Source organism: Bombyx mandarina, chromosome 10 (genome assembly GCF_030267445.1).
Source record: "Bombyx mandarina strain Sakado chromosome 10, ASM3026744v2".
Classification (NCBI taxonomy): domain Eukaryota; kingdom Metazoa; phylum Arthropoda; class Insecta; order Lepidoptera; family Bombycidae; genus Bombyx; species Bombyx mandarina.
Window position 1 is genome coordinate 12,798,155 of NC_143217.1, and position 23,825 is coordinate 12,821,979.

General features: G+C 38.3%; 2 protein-coding genes across 2 annotated transcripts in view; one reads left to right on the forward strand and one right to left on the reverse strand.

The window, feature by feature from the left end:
- Positions 1-23,825, forward strand: part of Lrpl (low density lipoprotein receptor-related protein-like protein) — a 149,235-nt gene that overhangs the window by 106,361 nt on the left and 19,049 nt on the right. The gene's annotated exons all lie outside the window — the stretch shown is intronic.
- Adh (alcohol dehydrogenase-like) lies at positions 7,872-16,351 on the reverse strand. The gene is made up of 5 exons (XM_028174659.2): positions 16,129-16,351; positions 14,181-14,420; positions 12,420-12,593; positions 9,415-9,563; positions 7,872-8,184 (listed from the first exon to the last, which is right to left on the reverse strand). The coding sequence occupies exons 1-5, from the start codon at positions 16,246-16,248 to the stop codon at positions 8,043-8,045; spliced, it is 825 nt and encodes a 274-aa protein (XP_028030460.2). The 5' UTR covers positions 16,249-16,351; the 3' UTR covers positions 7,872-8,042.

A 23,825-nucleotide genomic window follows, 5' to 3' on the forward strand; every position in this document is an offset into this window, starting at 1 on the left:
TTCTTTGGAATAGTGTTGCATTTTACTTGTGTTGTTTTTATTCGTTTAATTAGAATAACTAAACTGTTTTTATGTAATCGCACCACGCTTTTATAAGACTGAATTCATTAAATCAAATAAGTTGAAGTAGTGTTGTATTTATTTTAGAAATAATAGTTGTTGCGAAAGTGAGAAACTACACTATTGGTAACAATCCAATCACCAGATAAAATAGTGCGCTGTGGCTTGACGGATGGTGCAGCCATCCAGACATATCTCCATCTCATCATTACCATCGTTTGCTTGTAGACATTGACTGCTTGATATATGATACGCCTCCCCCACGGCTCGATACAAAAACAGATGCCTCTCTGCCGGCATCTCACGGATTCTAACAACCTTCAATGCCTTGTGTAACGCCTACACACGTTCCTTTATATGCGAGTGTACTATACGATTTTTTTTGCTCAAACGGTCATTTGGTCTAGGAGCAAACTGCTCTGTCCACTGGCAATTCAACTCCGCGATCCTATCCTCTTTGTCGATTACTATGGTACTGCGAAACTCCTTATTCATGATTCAGTTGCACAGAGAAACTCCTAGCATAGCTCTTATATGTTCTTCTATCTTAATAGCGTAAGGGAAGCAAATTTTCATTTTTGTTTAGTATTATTTTGCTAATTCTTCCTTAATTACTAACAATTCTATTAAAATATTCTGAGTAACATTTGTATATGCAATAATGTAAATACTAGTTAAGATTTCGGGACTCATATTGTTTACCTTTTTGGAGCAACGGCAAGTGACTAATTAATCTATCGTAACTGCAAGTTACACACGACAAAATAATTAGTCACTTCCAATATTTAGTTAGATTAGGAATTTAGAATATACCTATTGCGTGTAGATCAAATAAGTTTTATATATAATACGTTTTAGTTTCTGTGTAAAATATGATACTGCATCGGTAACTATTATAGACATGTGATCGATTAATGATAAGTGAGTAATTTGAAAAGAGCTCTAAATCACGCTTACGAAATTTTCAAGACAATTGTTTGACAACAAACAAAGGCGCATATTTATAATTATAAATACGAACATAAAAACACCCGCTAAGTGCGCTATTTCCTTTGCCCTTAACTATAAAAACATTATTGTATGCTGTTAATTATTATATTTTGTAAATTTTAGGTTGATTTTAGAGATCTATGTTATGAGATAGCATGGAATAACAGAGACCATTTTTTTAAAGTAAACGCCTTCAAGTCAGTGATTTATTCTTTCTTATCAAATAGGGCCTGTGGAGTTTCGAAGCGGACTCGTTTCCAGGGATATTCTAAAAATCACCATACCTCAATGTAAACGTCCGCTGATCCCCTCATTTATGCGGAATCACAGCTTTAATTCGGATCCGCTGAAACATCAGGCTGAATAGTTAAACATGGGCCGGATTTGGCAGTGGCCTGATTCGATCCACACGCGGACTAATTCACAGTATGCAGGAAAACAGTAACACATTTTCACTAAAAAAATTTTTTTGAAAATCTTTTGTTATGACACGATTACTAACAAAGAGCTGTGGAGAATGACCAAGCAGACATTTTTTTTGTTGCTTAGATGGGTGGACGAGCTCACAGCCCACCTGATATTAAGTGGTTACTGGAAGCCATAGACATCTACAACGTAAATGCGCCACCCACCTTGAGATATAAGTTCTAAGGTCTCAGTATAGTTACAACGGCTGCCCCACCCTTCAAACCGAAACGCATTACTGCTTCACGGCAGAAATAGGTGGGGCGGTGGTCCTACCCGTGCGGACTCACAAGAGGTCCTACCACCAGTAATTACGCAAATTATAATTTTGCGGGTTTGATTTTTATTACACGATGTTATTCCTTCACCGTGGAAGTCAATCGTGAACAATTGTTAAGTACGTATTTCAGTAGAAAAATTGGTACCCGCCTGCGGAATTCGAACGTCGGTGCATCGCTAGATCCGAATGCACCCGACGTCTTATCCTTTAGGCCACGACGACTTCAAATCAATCAATGGAGAAGGAAATCCTTACGTGGAAGTGGCATAGGATTGGTTACATATTGAGAAAGCCTGATACCCACCTATCCAAGAGAGCACCGGAAAGTGTCTGGCACAAGGAAGAGAGGCCGTCCCGGAACACCTTGGCGTCGCTCAGTGGAGTAGGAGCTAGGTGTCTTAGGCACGACGTGGGAGGAGCTAGAACAGACTGCCCTTTTTTTCCTCCCTAAGCTGATAGCTTTGAGAGGCTATATCAGCGTAACTTTAACTAGTAGGTTTTTAACTCACGGGGCTCAAACCTGACGACTTTGCTAGCACGAACCCTGGCAAGAGCCGTGCTTCGCACAATCTACCACCGGATCGGAAACGCGACCCACCGAGAAGATCCGGCGAGAAACTCAGTGGGCTGTGTCTGAGGGTTAATTTACTCGTCGAGCCCTTCGTCGCAAGCGACGGGTTCGACGAGAACGATGACCGGTGCTTGAGGTACCTAGAAACACCGTTAGTGGATCGGGAGGATCCGAAATGAAGTGTCAGACTGCCCAAGACCAATGTAAATGGAAGGATTTGATTCGAGCCCTACACCCTAGCAAAAGGTAATAGGAGAGAAAGAAGAGAAGAAGAACTACGCATATACATTTTTAAGTATGTACATTTTTAGGTACCACTATCCTGCCTATTTCTGCCGTGAAGCAGTAATGCGTTTCGGTTTAAAGGGTGGGGCAGCCGCTGTAACTATACCTGAGACCTTAGAACTTATATCTCAAGGTGGGTGGCGCATTTACGTCGTAGATGTCTATGGACTCCAGTAACCATTTAACACCAGGTGTACTGTGAGCTCGTCCACCCAAAAAGCAATAAAAAAGTACTTCTTTAACTACATAAAAAATTTAGCTGGAAGCATTTCACAAGTTACTTAATGCGAATAGCTATCCAATTATTTTTACCCTAAAAATATGTATTGAAATATTATTTGAAACTGAAATAGCACCCTTTGAAACATTGAACTAAAAACTATAAACATTTTTCAATTCTTGTTACCATGTCCGGGATATTAGATTTTAGTAATAAAATTATTGTGCAAATGGTCGTTTGACTGCAAGTTTTCAACTTAATCGTGAATATCCAATTTGGCGAAAATTACGTTGAATACATTCAACATATAGACGTAAATCAAGCTAGTAAAACGTGTTCATGTAGAAATAAAATGAACATTGAAAATGATTTGTCACCTATAGCTATCAGAGGTCTTAAATTATAATCATGCTGACTCATCCTTAGTTTGAGCAGCTGTAATGGATATCGAGTGGTTAGAAAACTTACTAATGGAATATAATAGCGATAAGACATGAAGTGCATTAATAGGTATAGCTTTGTTTCTTAATTTTATGAACAAATTTTTCAATAAGTTTTGGAACACTAAAATAATAATTTGGTAAGCCAAGCTGTTAAAATTAGAGTTAAAAATATATATATTTGAGTTATTGCTTTATTATTATAATTATTGCTCGTTGAGTTCAGAAAACACCTACAAAACAGTATTAGCTTCTACCATATTAAATTTACTAATTAGTCCATACGAGGGATCTACATATACGAAGTCCATGTGACCTAAGCGTTCGGGCCTTGTCTAGAAAGTAGTAGATTTCAATTCCCATCAATCCGGTAAAAGGTTAGGGCATCGGAAAATTACCTATCCTACATTTCTTTGAAACCACAAACATTCCCAGCACTTTGCAGTAGTAAAAGACAGAACGCCGATAACAAGCCACTTGAGCTGAATGTATGTCTTGTCACCAACACTTAGAAAGAGAGTTGGGCAAGAAAATAAAATAAGAGTACGAACTACAACTCCGTTATTTTTAAAACTTCCTACATTCCTTCCTCCATAGAAGTCGTCGTGGCCTAACGGATAAGACGTCCGGTGCATTCGTGTTTAAGCGATGCACCGGTGTTCGAATCCTGCAGGCGGGTACCAATTTTTCTAACGAAATACGTACTCAACAGATGTTCATGATTGATTTCCACGGTGAAGGAATAGCATCGTGTAATAAAAATGAAACCCGCAAAATTATAATTTACGTAATTACTGGTGGTAGGACCTCTTGTGAGTCCGCACGGGTAGGTACCACCACCCTGCCTATTTCTGCCATGAAGCAGTAATGCGTTTCGGTTTGAAGGGTGGGGCAGCCATTGTAACTATACTTGAGACCTTAGAACTTATGTCTCAAGGTGGGTGGCGCATTTACTTTGTAGATGTCTATAGGCTCCAGTAACCACTTAATACCAGGTGGGCTGTGAGCTCGTCCACTCACCTAAGCAATAAAAAAAATAAAAAAGTTGTCGTACTGTTCTTTTCATACTGTACTTTGGCGTTGTTGAATTATTAATTAGGGATCTTCGATGAACCCACCGGCCACGGAAACTTGAAAACCTGTGTTAAATTTACCGACCGACCTAGTGTTAATGTTTCCGTCTGTTTGTATAAGGTCAAACATACCTTGTTAATGTATGTACATATATATAACAAAAGTATCAGAGTGTCAAATCTTTTTAAACAGATGCATTTGATGGTGGATTACGTGAGTTTTTGACCAATATTTCACTGTTACATTCCTTTAAACCAAACCGAAATAAGGGTGTTAGGGGAAAACGGACAAAAAAATAGCCGGGAAAATTATATGATTCACGAACTCTCAAAAATATTGTGAATTAAAATAAAAGTTTTGTATCGGATACAGTAATTACGAATTTGGTGTGATACAATAGTTGAAGGTAAGTAAACATATAATTTAGATGACCTACTACGCTCCTACGAGTAAATAATATTATATTATAGGTATTAAATAAGTGAGGTACGTTATATTACCATTTAAATACCATTATTTTAAACTGTGTGAGGAATTTTGAATCTATAATATATTAAATATTTGTACTCGTTTATTATAAGTATAAATGTTGTAGTGTTTAAATTGTCTACTTTTCCCTACTAATTCGGTGGTAGCCTAAAGGACTATTCGAGTTAAGCTCGGACTGGTAGTAGAGCTAACAGGCTCAACCTGAGAGAGTTTGCTATGACTGACTTGAGCAAGAGCAGTGCTTCACAGAATCTACCCCGGAGAAGATCCGACGAGAAACTCAGTGGGTTGTGGTCCTCTACAACCTTTCTTAACACTGTTCTATTGAAGATGATTTTGTTACGCGCAGTTAAAGCACTTAACACAAATTACTTATGACTATAGCTTAAAGTATAAAGGGAAAACTGTGAAATGTGTTGAGCTGATTTCTGAATGCATTGATTTTGACGTGACAACGTCTTATAATTCGATGGAGCCGGCTACACCCACAAAAAAACATGACTCATGTGGCGCTACCTCGCTCCTAGGCGTATTTTCTTATGACGTTGTCACGTTCAACTATCGTCAGTAAAACGACTTTACAGACAACCGATTTTTTTTTTGTAAGAATACTAACATGTGTATTTTTTGGAATTTATGAGCTAATTTCTAGAACGACTGAAGAGTTGCAGATTAGACTAACATGAACCTTTCTATTTATTTTTGCATCAAGCTCCCATACGTTTCGATTGTCAAGGGCGGGAGAGTTGTAATTCCAGCACAGTTCAAATAACTTCTCGGAGACGGTGAGATTCGCATTATAGTAATTATGCACAGTTACCCACCTAACTACAAGACTGTGAGCTTGTCATGCCATTAACTAATAAAAATAGTACATATCATCATTATCCTGCCCTTCTCCCAGTCATCTGGGGTCGGCGCAACATGTTTTCTCCTTCCATACTCTTCTATCATATACCATTTCTTCGCTCACTCCCCTCTTACCCATATCGTCTTTCACACAATCTATCCATTTCTTCTTAGGTACTACTCTTAGGTACTTAATACATTAGTACTTAGGTAATAAAAATAGTACATAATATTACCCAAATCTAATACAAGTTGAACAACTTTGAAACTTAATCCATAAATAGAAAACGCGAAAGGACAGTATTATAAATATCTGTTTGAGTCTTTACACCGAAATGTCAGGTCGTAAAGAGAAATGGAAATTGCATTCATGTGGAAATCCGATCTTTTATAGATGACCTCCATCACTCTGTGTTGGCAATATCAATTGAGGGGAGATTCGAAATAATGTGGATTTATATCCGTAAATATGGTACTTTAAAATTGAGCATAAACATTTTTATTTAAAAGATTTAATATTCTTTAATTTCTCAATATTATCATAAATGTCATACTACTTATGTACCCACTCAACTACCACGGTTTTGACTCGTTTGAACCCCAGCTTTGGCGCGCCAGGACTTTCTTTGACCTCACTGCTACTGAAAGGACGTGGGAACGTATGTCCTTGCCTGCACTTCCTTAGATATCGTTTTAACGGGGCCGCCATCAGCAGAAGTTATGCTAGAGTAGTACTAAATGGAATTTAGTCCATAGGACCTACCCTTCTGCGCCGGAGCAAATAGGCTATGATTGCTATTTCTCTTTTTTGATCCGTCCATCAGCAATTTGACAAGCTCTCTCTCAAGATGGCCTGAAGGGATCTATTCGAGCTCCTGGGTACAGTTTCAGGGCTTACAACGGCGTCTCTCTTCAATAGTGTCTCTCTGGTGCCGGCTCTATTTTTCGTCGACTTTGTGCAGGTGGACTGGAGAAAAACTAACTTCTATCTAACGTTGAAGTTTCTTGTCAAATCTAAAATTTTGGGGACGATAAATAAATAGCAGAGAATAGTTGAAACAATGTGCTCGCTTAATCTTACATACTTCGGGTACTGTTTATGGAAGATACTGAACATTTTGCTATATGCCATAATAGTTATAACAGTTGTATGTTTGTGGTCTAACATAGTCTAACCGTAAAAATGCACAGGCCACCTAATATTTAGCGGATACCGGGGCTTAGTACAACAGCTATCTTAAAACCAGAACACATCAGCCTCCACGGCACAGCTGGGGTACGCAATGGTGCTTACTTTTTCTATTGCATAGAAGGATGAACGGGCCATCTGGTGTAAAATGATTACTGGAGCCCATAGATATTATCCTATCACTAGTAATTAAGCAAATTATAATTTTGCGGGTTTGATTTTTATTACACCATGTTATTCCTTCACTGTAGAAGTCAATCGTGAACGTTTGTTAAGTACCTACGTATTTCATTAGAAAAATAGGTACCCGCCTTTGGGATTCAAATACTGGTGCATCGCTCAACGCGAATGCACCGGTCGTCTCATCCTTTAGGCCACGACAACTTCGAAGTCTCGATTTCATTGTACCCTTGCTATCGCGATAGAATTAGATAGATGTAACTAACCATGTGGGTTATATATAATTATATAATACGCATTATATATATATATATATAATGCGAGTATATAATTTAGTGGTGGTAACGCATTATATATATATAATGCGTTACCACCACTAAATCTCGATATCTAAACCCATAGACACAGCTCACTGAGTTTCTCGATGGATCTTCTCAGTGGCGATTCCGATCCAGTGATAGATTCGAGCAAGGGCTAGTGTTAGACAATTCTTTCAGGTTGAGCCCATGAGCTCACGTACCCGTCCGTGAGAAGCTAGAATAGCTCCCTAGGCTACCAGCGAATAGGGAGGTGAAAAAAGTCGATAAGCAAGTTCTGCAGTTGATCCTTGAGTCGTTTTTTTACGACACCCACACGAAAAGATAACTGATGCTACTCTAAGCGACAGCACAGCACTAAAATATTTTTGAAAGTATCATATAAACTGAACATCGAAACGTATGTATGTATATAACTCTAAACTTATCAAGTACACTATAAGCATGGAATGAAAATACAAATAATATAAAATAAACGTTTAATACAAAATCCAATAACAATACGATTCACAATATTTACCTATCGAATATCTTACATAAATAGAGAATATAGCATCAAAGAAAATATTAGCTTTGCGCAGGAAGCCTCAGAATCGATTTCGCCGTATAGCCGATTTATAATAACTCGTAAATCTATGTCTTGGAGAGTATTTGGAAGGCTTCGGATATATTTTGAGTAAAATCGTAAGCCGGTTTGTCGCTTTCCACGATCCACGTATCTCCGGTGCTCGCTTTGTTGATCACCTCCAAAATACCCTTAACAGCTGACTCGACTCTGTGGAGTTTGGAATCAATGTATCTTTAGGCTTTTGTTTTTTTATATTTTCAGTGTAGAGCAATAAACTTAACCTTGGACAACGATGTTTAGTGTCGTTGGAATAAAGAAGAACGATTCTATTTGATTTCTTATTATTTCGGTGTGTTACAACATACATAATACTACAGTTAGTAAAGTTTCTTATTGATTATTCTCAATGCGTAAAGCTGCATTTATTATTGGTAACAACATAACTTTTAGAAACTTCAGATAATGCCTAATTGTGTAAAATTTATTCATACGTTGTATAATGTAACCTTCAAACTAGAAGGCGTGAACAGTTCGCAGCATTAATACGCTAGTAGTGACCAAAGGAACTTTTCTAAGACCATTACATTACATATAAACTGGTGATAGGAACTCTTGTAAGTCCGCACGGGTAGGTACCACCGCCTTGCCTATTTCTGCCGTGAAGCAGTAATGCGTTTCGGTTTGAATGATGGGGTAGCTGTTGTAACTATACTTGAGACCTTAGAACCTTATATCTCAAGGTGGGTGGCGCATTTGCGTTGCAGATGTCTATGGGTCCAGTAACCACTTAAGACCAGGTGGGCTGTGAGCTCGTCCAACCATCTAAGCAATAAATAAAAAAAGTACACACATTTTATAGTGACGTCGAGCAATTTTTAGTTGATAAATAAGTCACAGGTTGATCTCAATCAGATTTTCTAGAGTAGAACAATATTCAAAAGTCATTCAAAAACATTCGTATGAGTTACCCTGATTCTGTTGATATATACACGCGTCTGTCGTAAAATTTTAGTGTAAGAGCAAATATTTCCCAGCGCCCGAATGCGTCGAAGAATATTTAAAAGAAAAAACTCATTCGGAAGACAAGATGCTCTGAGGTAATTTTATTTATTGCTCTGGAAGGGAATTCGGAGGGCCGCCTGATTTAAGTGGCTACTGGAATCCACACAGAGCACTTTTTGAAAATCTTACCTAGAATTTTGGTACCTATCTATGTACGTGAGCTACAGAATACTATCATCATTAACTATAACATATCAGAGTGACTTATTGATAAATTAATGCGGGAATTAGTTAAAAAACACACACATGCCAAAATTGCTCACGTAATAATAACTATCATAAATTCTGCCCCATTTTATCATACCGGGAAAACATTTTAGGATATTATAACAAAACAGGTCTGTTTCAAAATAACAAAAATCTATGTCTACATACCTTTGTCTCACGGGGGCACGCGAGGACAAACACGGAGCGTACTCTGTATCAAACTTGGTTAAGTTGTTCTTGTAAAGGATTGCAGTGTCAGTGGGCCCGAGGCATACGGACAATACCCGTACTTTAGTCCGGGTAAATTGTTCCTGCGTCTGTTGTAAAAAATATTTTCGTTACGTGTTTTCTTTCGGACAGACCTTTTTCATTCACCGTCGCAATAAAAATAAATCGGTGGCGAGGTTTACGGTCACAATAATGGACTAGTCGTATTTTGTTTAGTAAAAAAAAAAAGTCTTAAGCCGCTCTGTAGATTTCAGTGTTCTGATATTTATTTTTTCATTGCTTAGATGGTCGGATGAGCTCACGGCCCACCTGGTGTTGAATGGTTACCGGAGCCCTTAGACATCTACAACGTAAATGACGCCACCCACCTTGAGACATGGATTCTAAGGTCTCGTTTGTAACAGTACAACGGCTGCCCCGCCCTTCAAACCGAAACGCATTACTGTTTCACGGCAAAAATATTCGGGATGGTGGAACCTACCCGTGCGGACTCACAAGACGTCCTACCACCAGTAAGTGACGGCGATTGAATGAATTACGCTATTAAAATGGATCTCTTAAGACAACAGCTCAATTATTTAAAATTTAATACCTTGTCTACTCGTGAAGCTGATATTGTGTTATTTAAAAATAGTTTTATTTTTATTTTATACTCAAACAATTGATAATAAATATTGATAGAATTTGTAGCAAAATTTTAATAGGATATTGATAGAACTTGTAGCATTTTTTTCTAAACGCGGCTTACACTCATTTTTATTAATCCCCGCAATATTGTCTCTTTTATTATTACGATAATATTGCCGAGCTGCAGTGCTTTTTTTGTTAATTTGCTTACAGTCCTTATTTACTCAATCATTTAGATCATACTAGTTGCTCTTATAATTTTCACTAACTATAACAAGTAAACCGGGAATTCACTTAAAAAAATTATTTATCTATTAAAGTCGACATATGATAGACTGCGAAACGAAGAAATTTACAGAAAATCTACAGATCCTTTTTTTTTTTTTTTTTATGATTGAAAGTTTACTGGTGGCCCGAAGGCCTTTCCAGTTTCACCAGGACAGGTGGGCGAGCAAAGGCTCAGCCAGGAGGGGTGGGATTTGCTAACAACTGCCCGAGCGCCTCCGAAGGAGACCTAACAACTCAAGAGCAATTGTTTCGCGAATGAATCTACTACCGGATCGGAATCGCGACCCGCTGAGAAGATCCGGCGAGAAACTCAGCGGGCTGATGCATGGGTTAGGTTGCACGTCGACCTCTTTGTCGAGTTCGACGAGTACGGTTACCGGGGTCCCTAAGCCTGCTCCTAGTATTAGAGCTGAAGGCATCTAATGCAAAGGTTATTGGATCTGATGGATCCGTAAGGACGTGTCTAGGGCGTCGACGGTGACTGGCTCCTGCATGATCAGGATTCGGGGAGTAGTCAGCGGCGGCAACGATAAGGCGATTATCGTGACGCATAGCCTTATCGAAGTATCGTTCCGACGCTGACTTCATGTATTTCCGAATTGATTCGAGGCCCAGGTCGTCGTGTAGGTCAACGTTCCTCACGAACCACGGAGCCCCGACAGCTAACCTGCAAAAGCGGGATTGTAGGGATTGGAGGGTGTCTATGTGTGTGCGGGCCGCGTGAGCGAACACCACACTCGCGTAAGTCATGACGGGCCTTATGCAAGTTTTGTAAAGTGTCACCTTGTTCCGAAGGGACATTTTACTCCGCTTACAGATCATGGGGTAGAGTCTACCGAGAATAAACGCGGCACGGTCACGGACTGATTTTATATGCGGGCGGAATGTCATCGATGCATCCAGGGTAACGCCCAGGTACTTGACCTTCCTGGCCCAGTGTATGGGTTGTCTAAAGAGAGTAATCGGGGGTGTGAGATACCTCCTCCTAATCCGGGAGGAAATCCGTGTGGAGCTTCCCCTCTGAAATAGTACCGCAGTACTTTTCGCTGGGTTGATGTCTATGCGCCAATTTCGGAACCACTGTCCTAGGGCTAGGGCTGCGCTCTGAAGCTTCTTCGCGATTAGGGACTTATTTCTACTAGAATAGTAAACAGTCGTGTCGTCGGCGAATAAAGCTAAATGGGTCGGCGGCGACCGGGGAATATCGTTGACGAATAAGCTAAATAGGAGGGGTGAGAGGACAGAGCCTTGCGGGACTCCAGCTGTGAGAGGTCGTGGGGAGGAGCGGGTTCCCTCGACTCGATATCGAAAAGAGCGGTTCGACAAGAAGTCCCGTATGATGAGCACGAGACTATCCGGCACGCCCATGTTGAATAGTTTGAAAATCAAACCATTGTGCCAGACTTTGTCGAACGCTTTTGCGACGTCGAAGAAGAGAGCTCCCGTGTATAACGGTTTTGGTCGATTAAGCCCCACAAGAATGTGCTCCGTGAGGCGGTGCACCTGTTGAACGCATGAGTGATTTGTACGGAATCCGAATTGTTCATCGATGAGAATGCCCTTGGATGAGACGAAGTCTCTGAGGCGTTTGTAGAGCAGACGCTCATACAGTTTGCCTAGAGACATGAGGAGGCTAATCGGGCGGTAGCTCGTCGGATGATTTTTTGGTTTACCGGGTTTTTGTATGCCGATAACGTCCGCTTCTTTCCACACCGCGGGAAAGATACAGTTCGCCATAGCGGCATTGAAAATAGATGCCAACATCACGATGAGTTGGACGGGTAGAAGTTTAATGACGCGGTTAGATATACCGTCGGAACCGGGAGCCTTGCGAGGACGTAGGTCTTTGATCAAGTCTTTAACTTCTATCGGGGTGATCTACAGATCCACTTAGTGGGTCACACTATGATGTTTGGTAGTGATCGGATCAATGTCAAAATTTCGGCCAGCAAAGCCCGGACTGAGTTTGACTAGTATCTTACAAAAATCCAACTCACACACAACACTATATAAATACAAATAATACTTACGCCCATTCTAATGCTGAACTGTAATACCGCCGCTTTAGTAGCAGCGTAAACAGGTAAATGGCTGGTGAGATTAAGAGCAAGTAGGGACGATATATTCACTATAACACCGCCAGAACCGCCTTTATCTGCCCCCATAATATCGAGCGCTTTCAGAGTACTATTCACTGTGCCCGTCTGTAATAAAAACCGATGTTAGGTTCACTTTCGGGATTACCGTGCAGTACTTAGGCTTAAGAAGCAATTCCAAATGTCTAGACTTCATTGAGCCTACATTTTTTGTGTATCACAATAATTGGCGGCTCTCAGCCCATTAATTAACAACAAAATGGAAAATCCAAAACAACCTTTTTTTCCTTTTTTTATTGCCCTTTTAAGCAGACGAGCATACGGCCCACCTGATGGTGAGTGGTTACCGTCGCCCATGGACTTCAGCAATGCCCAGGGGCAGAGCCAAGCCGCTGGCTATCGCTAATTTTATTAATATTAGTACTGAAATTGTAGTCTGGATTAGATTAAGACTTAAATGGGCTTATGACCAAACAGATCTTAATTGTTCGTCGTCGCTTATAAATATTTTTGAACTCCATCCTCTAATCCTCTTTAAACCTCCTTCAATAAAGAAAATCTTAGTGTTCATGGAACGCCGAAGATTGGCGTTCAATCAGACGTTTCCTACGTGTTACATTGAAAATTTGATACACCGAATACCTAACTCATTTTAGTTGCCGTTCAACTCAATTGCAGGGATACCAACAATCGATTGGGTAATTCGAACGATCGGAAACGCGCGGTACATGTCGAAAATATTGTACGGCCCGAGTTTAATCGAATCATGAAAATTAATAACGTAAAATCGTGAACGTTATAATATTTGAAGCATTTATGAGTAACGTCCAACCGAATTGAACGATTCCCATTACGCTATAATGTCTAGTTTGTTTGAATGGTCAGAAGAATGCGAACTCGTACGACTTCTACGGTTACTAATTCTCTATCATTCGTAGTCAGAACAATGTAGTTTTCAATTTCCCCTCCTAATTCCTAAAGTACGGGTAGTAGGAGATATTTCTAACTTGTTCTGATGAATGTTACTATTCCACTTATTTTACTCCGAAGCGTCGATGCATTCAGAATTTATGGGTCAGATTAGACGTCATTATAATGTAGTTGATATGATATTCATGATAATTACGTAGCCACTTTACGCTAAGCGGGCCATAAACTCGTTTACTAATTTGCCAACATAAAAAGATTTTGAAGGCAAAGTATATTTTTTCAAATAAGATTAAAATATTAGTGTTGAGAGTTAATGCGCTCTTGAAAACGGAACAAGAAGGTTAGAAGAGATGAAGAAGCCGCTGCACTTAACTTTAATTTAGGTTTGTCTTTAACTTTAAATTAGTTTGGGGTCACATTACCGTGTGCGACTTTTATCCGTTTATTATTATTATTATTCATCAGATGAGGCTGTATTTGTAATGAGAATTTGGACTGGTACGAGTACCACTCTTTTACTTAAATTGTTCCGCATGCACTCTTGTCTAGAAACACTGATTCAAAGCTAGCTAGAGGCCGTAAGTATGTTTATCAGGATTAAAACATATTTTTAATATTAAGCCCCTCGATTTCAATTACTGAAGGAAAAAAACGATTTCATTTTGAAAATATATGCTTAACGTCAATATAATTATTAACAATAATCTAATTCCATTTTCAATTAAACTGATAAATTATCGAAAGAAAAAGAAAAAAAAAACTCACAAAATTGATATCAATCATTCTGTTGAAAGAATTATCATCGACGCTGAGTACTGCAGCGCTGTTTATGACGCCGTCAAGCCTTTTGTATTTGTCCAACACTTGTTTGTATGCAGAAGCGAGTTGACGTTCGTCTCCTACGTCGCACTTTATGAACTTCACTCTCAAGGCACCGAACTTGATTATAAGTTGGGCCTCCAGGGCGGCCCCTTCTCGGTCAGCGACATCTAGAAACGCGACGTGCTGCAATCATAGATTTATTAGATTGGTTCAGATCAAAATTTCAAATGCGTGAAGAATAAAGTTATCTCAATTTAAATGTAATCGATTTTTTTTTTATCTGACGACCTCGCTGGTAGTCTGTTAATATGCAACTTTTGTCTATTCCATTTATAATGTAAATCCATTAATGAAACATTACTGAGCGTAAATTTTCAAAAGCACTCTTCATCTCGACCTTCACCTTTTTACCGACAATTCAATGTAATTTTTACAGGTGGTAGGACCACTTGTGAGTCCGCGCGGATAGGTACCACCGCCCTGTCTATTTCTGCCGTGAAGCAGTAATGCGTTTCGGTTTGTAGGGTGGGGCAGCCGTCGTAACTATACTGAGACTTTAGACCTTGTATCTCAAGGTGGGTGGCGCGTATACGTTGTAGATGTCTATGGGCTCCAGTAACCACTTAGCACCAGGTGGGCTGTGAGCTCGTCCACACATCTAAGCAATAAAAATAAAATAATAATAATACAGAACCACTGTATGAAATCAGTGCGATTCCCAAAATCATTTTTACCACGTATGGCATGGCTCTGAAATCAGCATCCTATTACAGCGGCAGTTTTCCGAGCAGTAAAACATGTCCTTCAAGCAATGCTGTAGATCATTCTTAGCAGTGTTCAAAAGCCAACCAAGCGTCTGATTCTAAGGCTTCCTGATGTCTTGGATCGGTGGAATGTACTCCTACCAGTTTTTGTCTACCGCATTAAAAGTAATAAAAGTGTACTTTCATTTAGTCTGCATTGTATTCAACATCACAGACCATAGAAACTCATCAAGCCACCACAAATGCAAACATGATATGACCAATATAATTTTAAAAATGTATTATATAAAATTTAACATTTAAGTTAATAAAGATAACCTCAATTTATTCATTATTGACCAAAGATATAAAGCTACGAAATAAAAACATTTAAATATACGATAATTGGCCAAGTTCTTAAGACTTGCTGTGTTGACATTGTTTTACTTATCTTGAACGAATAACTGGTGTTTAGGTAGGCACGTATTTGTGTATGGATTTTGTTTTGGTATCAACTTATTCGTCTTTATAATTTCATAAAAAATTGACAGTTAACCAAATCGAGATGAACTTGTTCCATTTTGTCCATCATACAATCTATTATCGGAGCTCAGCTCATCCCTAATAGACCGCATAACGTACCAGCTTGTTCAAAGTAATTTGAGACTGCACTAGGCAATTTCTCTAATGAAATACGTACTCAACAAATGCTCTCGATTGACTTCCACGGTGAAGGAAAAACATCGTGTAATAAAAATCAAATCCGCATAATTATAATTTGCGTAATTACTGGTGGTAGGACCTCTTGTGAGTCCGCGCGGGTGGGTACAACCACCCCGCCTATTTCTGCCGTGAAGCAGTAATGCGTTTCGGTTTGAAGGGTGGGGCAGCCGTTGTAACTATACTTGAGACCTTAGAACTTATATCTCAAGGTGGGTGGCGCATTTACGTTTTGGATGTCTATGGGCTCCAGTAACCACTTAACACCAAGTGGGCTGTGAGCTCGTCAAACTATATAAGCAATAAAAAAAAGAAAGATCTAGTAGTTATTAGAAGGAAGTTATTCAATATTTCTACGCGATCTTATAAAATAAACGATTTACTAAATCGGAGCATTGAAAAATACGATAACAAGAGACGATAAGTACCCGTGCATTTTCGAACAGCAACGCCTTGACCAAGCCAGCGCCGACGCCTGCCGCACCACCGGTCACCAAGAACACTTTATCATCAACATCCACAAAACGCTTCACGAAATCCGGTGCCATTTGAAAACCAACAGTTACATCACATTTATACGTTACTGGTGTCCGTAGATAGCGACGCAGTGCACTGTACTGTTGCCGATATTAATGGGTTTATCGTTAATTTCTTGAGTTTGACTGATATCATATCGGCTGATACTGACACGCCCTTGTTTTTCGAACGATTTATTGTTTTCGTAAACGTTTTTATGCGCAATGTCAAGGCTGCTATTTTGGCAATCAATATTGTATTTCAATTATCTATGGTCACATGGTAGTTTAATTGTAACTGTTATTTCAAACAAATGTTCATATTCGAACTAGAATATTTTTCTGGAACAACTTAAAGTGATTTTGTCCTAATAAAGAAATCGTGTATTAGAGTGTATTGAGGTCACAGCAATATATATTTAAATATACATTTTTAAACATTGTTCATTTCGTGAGATGTTTGGAAATTTTTAAAACTAGAAACTTCATATTTCAAAAAAAAGGTCAAAGCTTCAATTACGTAAAATTACCGTGTTTGCATAATGTATATTGTATTTAATATTTAATTTAACCGGATAAGTAAATGCATCATCTATATCTAGTCCCAGTGAAGGGCGGAAGTCCGGCGATTTCCTCCTGACAAAAAAAAAAAAAAAAGTGCAAAATCTAGTGCAATAAAGAAATGTGCAATGTAATGTATTTTAATCTTAAAATTTCAAATAAGATTTTGTTGCGTCCCTGATTTTCCAGCAAATTCAAAGAATGCTTTTATTTGCAAAATGAAAATCTTATTTTGCCTTCGCGAGCTCTTAAATTCCAAGCGTAAAATTGTTTTCCGCAGCTGTTTTCTTCCGAACTTTGTTTACTCAGAGCTGGCCGTGAACTAACTACTGAATACTTTATTTTATTTATTATATCATATAACTTTAGAACCGTTATCATGACTATTCTAGGTATGTTTTTATTTGATACAGTTTAAACAAAATTTTACAGTATAGCCTTAAAGGCAGTCACAATAAAAGAAAACAATAATTTTACATTCGAATTTGGAATCAGTGTTCTAAAATTAATATTAATTGTGTTTTCTCCTTATTTCGCGCCTAAATTTTATTAGGTTTTCTTCTAGTATTCAATATGTGATGAGATTATGAAGAGAAATTGCTTCGATACTATTCTTACTATTTAATAAAGGAAACAAAAAAGTATTTGTTGAAACAACAAAAATTTTGCAATCCATATTGTATTCACACTATAAAGGCGATCGAGGCTGTGAAAATAAGGTTCCGGAACCTCATTTTCAAAATTAAAATATTTTAGAATGTATTGATAGAAATCAAAACTACATATATAGCGTAATTTAAAGAAGACTTAGGGTTTTAACGTTATGAGAAACGCACTGATCTATAATATCCGATAATTTAAAATAAATAAGTTTAGTAGTTTTCCTTGTTACAATATTTAAGGCAAGACTAAAAAAAAAGACTAAACTAACACTTCTGATCAAACACTAATAAACATACTATAATGTACATATGCTATATCTAATTAATTACATTTATACCAAATAATAATAATCATTTTTGGCATAATATTTCTGTACATATTTTATTTCAATGACTAAAAACGAATCCGTAAGAGTTTTTTTTGCAAAAAGCAGATTAGACCTTTTACTTCTGGTAACAAATATGTAGTAGGTATAATATCGCAATTTCTCTTCCACACGCAGTGAGCAAACCTTCTTTTTGTATTCATCCAAAAACAAAAGACACTCATACGTGAAGTGCAAATGGCGTATCTTTTTAAAAGATTACAGAGCGTCCTCAAAGGGCCTACTGCAATAGTTCCCCTAGGCCTGTTGTGAGTGAGGGTCGACGCATCGAAACGGCTAAAGCGCTGTTAAGCTCTGCAGCTATTGACTGCGTAACAATAACGTCTAACAGCGGGTAGCACAATAGATATTGTAACGCGCTGGGGTTCGGGATAAATACAAAAAATCTACCAAATTACAATTTATACTGTATTAGAACTTTGAAAACTTAAAACATTTCACAAACACCTTAAAATTCTCAATTCGCTTCTTCCGATTCACTTCAGATGATCCGTTCGCTGATTCGCTTCGAGTAATTCCGATTACTAACTGATTGCGTGGTATCTCTGCAACGCTTTTATAGTTGAGACGAAATCCCTAGAATCGTCGAGAATATTCCACGAAAGTCGAGTATTTTGTGTTTCCGCTATATGACAATAGATGGCGTTGTACTTCTCGAGCGTTCTAGATGCTACTAGATCCATCTATATTCGTTCGACTATTCGGCGATAAATGGCGTTACTCTTACTGGCGTAGCCATATTTTTAAGTAGTGCATCCTAACGGGCTCTTGATAAACGATTTGCTTCTGTTAAATATGTGTTTGCGCTTTTCGTTATATAGCTATACCTGTGTTTACTGTATTTATTAATTTCAATCAAACGATTATAAAATATCTTGAGTCTATTCTATTATAAAAATAGTGGTGAGAATTATTTTAGTGACTCAAAAAGTACTCATTCTTCTTTGTCGGGTCGTGGTCATCATTCAGTATCATTGCTGTGGGCAGATGTTAATTGTCTCATGAGTAATCCACACTTCTTATCAAACACTAATAAACATACCTTAATGTACATATGCTATATCTAATTAGTTACATATATACCAAAGTAACAATTTATTAGAAAAGTTTTTATCAATTTAGAAGTTAGTATCTAAGTAAGAATTATTTATAGAAAGACTAGATAAACGGCCGATTCATTTGAACCATGCCATACTATTCTAGGGGTTCAACTTGTTCTAGGGAAATACGTAAACCGTGCTAACGAACGACTTTACGACGAAATAAATAACATCGATGAATAAAAATCAAACACGCATAGTTGATATACAGTGAATTACGGTTATAACGACGGCGGAGGGGCACTTTAGTGTCGTCGCTATATCCGGAGCTCGCTATTCGCTATATCCGAAATAATAAAAAGTCAAGTACTTAAGTATTTACTTATCATTTATTTAATTATGGTATACACACACGGGTGTTACGTTCCGTAAGGGATTTCTGGGAATCTGTCATAAATGGTTCATAACAACAAGTCGCTATACCCGAAATTGACGCTATATCCAAAGTCGCTATAACCGAATGAATTTCTCAGGAAAGTATGCTTTAAATTCAATAGACGTAATTTTGACGTCGTTATAACCAAAAAGTCGTTATTAATGAAATCCACTGTATTTGCATAATTACTACTGGTAGAGCAAACTGCGAGCCCGTACAGGTAGATACAACACTTGCCTGTTTATTTCTACCACGATGTAGTCCATGTTAGGACACATTGTAAGATACTAATAATGTGATATACCTAGTCTAGAACAGGACACCTCTGTAGTGAGATTCAAGAAAAAGTAAAAAATTGCAAATTGTAGGATGAACGCCAAAACACTTTTCAAGATAAGTAACACAAAGTCCGTAAACAAATATTTTAGTTGGTGGCGCCAAAAAAGAAAAATATTCCACTCTGTAAATAAACGCTTACTTATGCTACAGAATAGGAACGCTTCCGGAATATTTGAACGTTTCCTCGACAGAGCTACGTTTAATTTGTTTGTATATAGGACCGCTACTAAGATCCTTGTTTATTTGTAACAGGACGAAGCTATAAGTATCAATTTGAAAGTTAGGATTTTGGTGATACAGTTATTTTAAGCTTTTCAATGACCGCTGTAAAATGAAATAAAAACACGCTTATTACCATTAGATTAAACATATCATTATACTAAGATGAATGAGCTAAGACAGCATGGATGACTTCACCTCAAAAGGCATTTGATTATACTAGCTTTTGCCCGCGACTACGTCTTCGTGGAATAGTTCACAAATAATGCTTTATTTTAGAACAAATTTGGTTAGCATAAAAAACGTTATAGTGAGCCAACCTTAACATATAGACATATGCTGTCGCGGACTTTTTTTAGATATTTTAAAGGGAAACAATTCTGTCATACATTATTTTCACGAAACTTTAACCGTTTCTGCAGCACACGCAACGGTAGCTCTCAAAAGGGAAAAAACCCGATTTTGAAACATTATTTATTGGTGCTCCGCTTGTATTGGTCTTAGCGTGATATTATATAGCCTATAGCCTTCCTCAATAAATGGGCTATCTAATACTGAAAGAATTTTTTAAATCGGACCAGTATTTGCTGAGAATAGCAAGTTCAAACAAACAAACTCTTCAGTTTTGTAATATTATAAGTAGGTATAGCTTAGAAAAATTATTTAATAATACCTATATTAAGTATTATATTATTTAATGAAATGAATTTTGAAGCTCCCTCCTCATTTGAGTGAAAACAATCTCTTCAATCCCGGGTTAAACTTTATCAAACAAATGTAGATGAATGTTGTTATTAATTGACAATATTATTGGAGTCTATAATCGCCCACGTCGCCCACGTTGTTGATCGAAGGCCCACGTCTAATCTTTGTCATGTTTGTGAAATATATTCACTACTATACTTTCATGATTGGCAAAACGCGAAGATTGTTAACAGCAATCATTGAATAGCCATTATGAATTTTATAACGGCCGCCTGGTGTAGTGGTAAGTGACATGGTTACTACACAAGGGGGTCGCGGGTTCGAATCCCGCCTAGGGAAGATATTTGTATGATAAATATAAATGTCTTTTCCAGGGTTATGGATGTATATTAAATATATGTATGTGTACAATAAAAATCTTACATTTATTTCCGTTATCTGGTACCTGTAACACAAGTTCTTTACGAACTTATCACGGGACCAGTTAACGTGGCGTGATTGTTAGTAAATATTTATTATTATTATTATTATAGGACTTCGTAAATAGCTGTCTATTACTACTATACTGCTTTATAATACTAAAAGAACAAACTACATTATGTCTTTAGTCATAGACAATATTAAAAACTTTTATTGTGACTTAAACTTGTTGTAGTCACAATAGTATTAATCACCTACAATAATTGTATGTACTGAATTTGTTTGAAACTAAACTAGAAGATCTCCAAATACAATATTCAAGGGATATAAATTGAAACGTCACAAGGTTTTCCGTGCAACATTGAAATTTCATCAAAGATCCGCCCGGGAGTCTGACTGTAAAATTGTATTTTCTGCTCCGGGGAATCAAATATGAAGGAAACGCGTTACGGTATAGCCTGTCGCGACACATCCCGTTTCTAATGCTTGCCTTTCGAAGCAATTATTATTAATAATGTGAAGATAAAGTCGGAACGAAAATGGATGTTGAAATTTTATTCAGTCAGAATTCATGATAAGGTCTTCAGCTAGTGTTTTTAACTTTGTAATTTTTTTTTGGGATGGTTATGCTCTTTCTTCTATCTGCCGTGAAACAACCAGTAGTTATAATTTGAAGGGTAAGACAGCTACTATGAAAGCTATCAAGTGCTAATCACCAAATGGCTCATGTGCTCGTCTGCCTTGCGGGGAATGAATAAATGTTAATCAATGCTTTAAATTGAATTCATTAAAGAATATTGTACATACTAACTACTAATTTACATATTATTTTCTTCTTCTCAATCGTGACTTGCACTCTTGACAGTGTGGTCGTGATCGTCATGTAGCGTTGGAGCGGCAAACTTGATACCACTATCTATCCATATGTCTCATATATGATTATGACGTAGTTATAAAAATATCACATTGTTATCTACGATTTTTCCTTAGAACATACAAAAAAACTGTTTTTATAGCACTAGGCTGTTTTTTTTTCACGTTCACGGCACACCTGGTGTTAAGTGGTTACCGGAGCCCATAGATATCTACAACGTAAATACTGCCACCCACCTCGAGAATCGAATTGTAAGGTCTCAGTTTGAACAGTACAACGGCAGTACAGATTATTTTTAGTGTATAAATGAGAACTAAAACCAATGGAAATCGAAGTTCCAGGGTCAGTTTATGTCATTTATGTTTTTTTAATTTCAAAAAAATATATACGTTCTCTTTATTTTGATTACTTGATAGAGCGATACCACTATTGTTCGTAGTCGGGCACGCCTAAGTAATTCAGTTTTATTGATCAAATATCTATTAATACGTGAAGCAAAAACTTTGTATCCCTTTTTAGGAAAATTGCGCGGACGGAGGAGTATGAAATTTTCCACACTTATAGAGAATATAGAGAAGAAGTGCACAATGCTAATATTTTTTTTAAATAATGCATAAAAGATACATTAAATCAATAAAGAAAACATTACACACACTACATACCGTGTATTTGACGCACACACGCATGCAAACTATTTATTGTCAAACCTTTGTTCTTGACGTCTGTTGTCAAATTGAGAATAGATTAAATATTGTTTGTCTTTGTTAATATTTTTTATAGTGTAGTCTTCGCGAAATTTGTGATTATAGAAGTATAAAATACAATCATAATAGTGTACAAACTTACAATTCCAATTAATTATAGTCGAATTTCGACTACTGCGGGACCTCTAGTTAGCATAGATTGCGTTTATTTCAAATCAAATTTCGTTTACTTACACTGCTCGTAAATTCTAAAAGCGCCAAATCCTCTCGAACACTTCATCTCGGTGTCCCAGTAGCGAGAATGCAATTCACGCCATCAAATTACGTTTTCCGCTTTCGGCCATTTCGGTCAACTATTCTCGAGTTTGAAGCCAGCAAATTCAGAGCACAAAGAAGTATTTGAATATTGACTGTGGAATGTCAGAAATTTATAAAAATATAATTAAGAAATATTTTACTAATAAAGAACAAACTTTTGGCACAGATTACTAAATAAAAAAGTTTTGGATTATTTCGATGACGTGTTAATGTTTTCTTCTACATATTAGTGAATCAATCGTCTATCTGGCCTGTTCCTACTGTCGAGTTCGGGCATTTCCTGGGCGGGATCGGGGCGATTGCTCGCCGCCTCGCTCCCCGTCCAGTGATTCTCGCGGGGGATCTCAATGCGAAGTCTGTCGCATGGGGCTCCCCCCGCTCGGACGCTCGTGGTAGGCTACTGGAGAGGTGGGCGAACGCGGCCGGCCTCTGTTTGTTGAATAGAGGTCCGGTTGCGACCTGCGTGCGGTGGCAGGGTGAGTCTATTGTGGACGTTACGTTCGCGAGCCCAGCCATCGCGCGCCGTATCTGCGACTGGAAGGTTTTGGAGGGGGCGGAGACGCTGTCAGATCACCGATATATTCGGTTTGATCTCTCCGCCCGCTCCGCAGTCACGGACGTCCACGGGGACCACCCCCGTAGTGCGTCCCGGTCATTCCCCAAGTGGGCACTGAAGCGCCTGAATAAGGAGCTCCTGATGGAGGCCTCTATGGTGGCGGCGTGGGCGCCCATGCGTCCACACCCGGTCGAGGTCGAGGGTGAGGCAGGGTGGTTCCGGGACACGATGCGTCGCATTTGTGATGCGTCGATGCCCCGGATCGGCCCTCGACTTCCTAATCGCCAGGCGTACTGGTGGTCGCCCGAAATTGCGCAACTCCGCGTGGAGTGCGTTCGGGCGAGGCGCGAGTGCGCCAGGAATCGCCGCCGCCGCCTGCCGCGGCGCAAC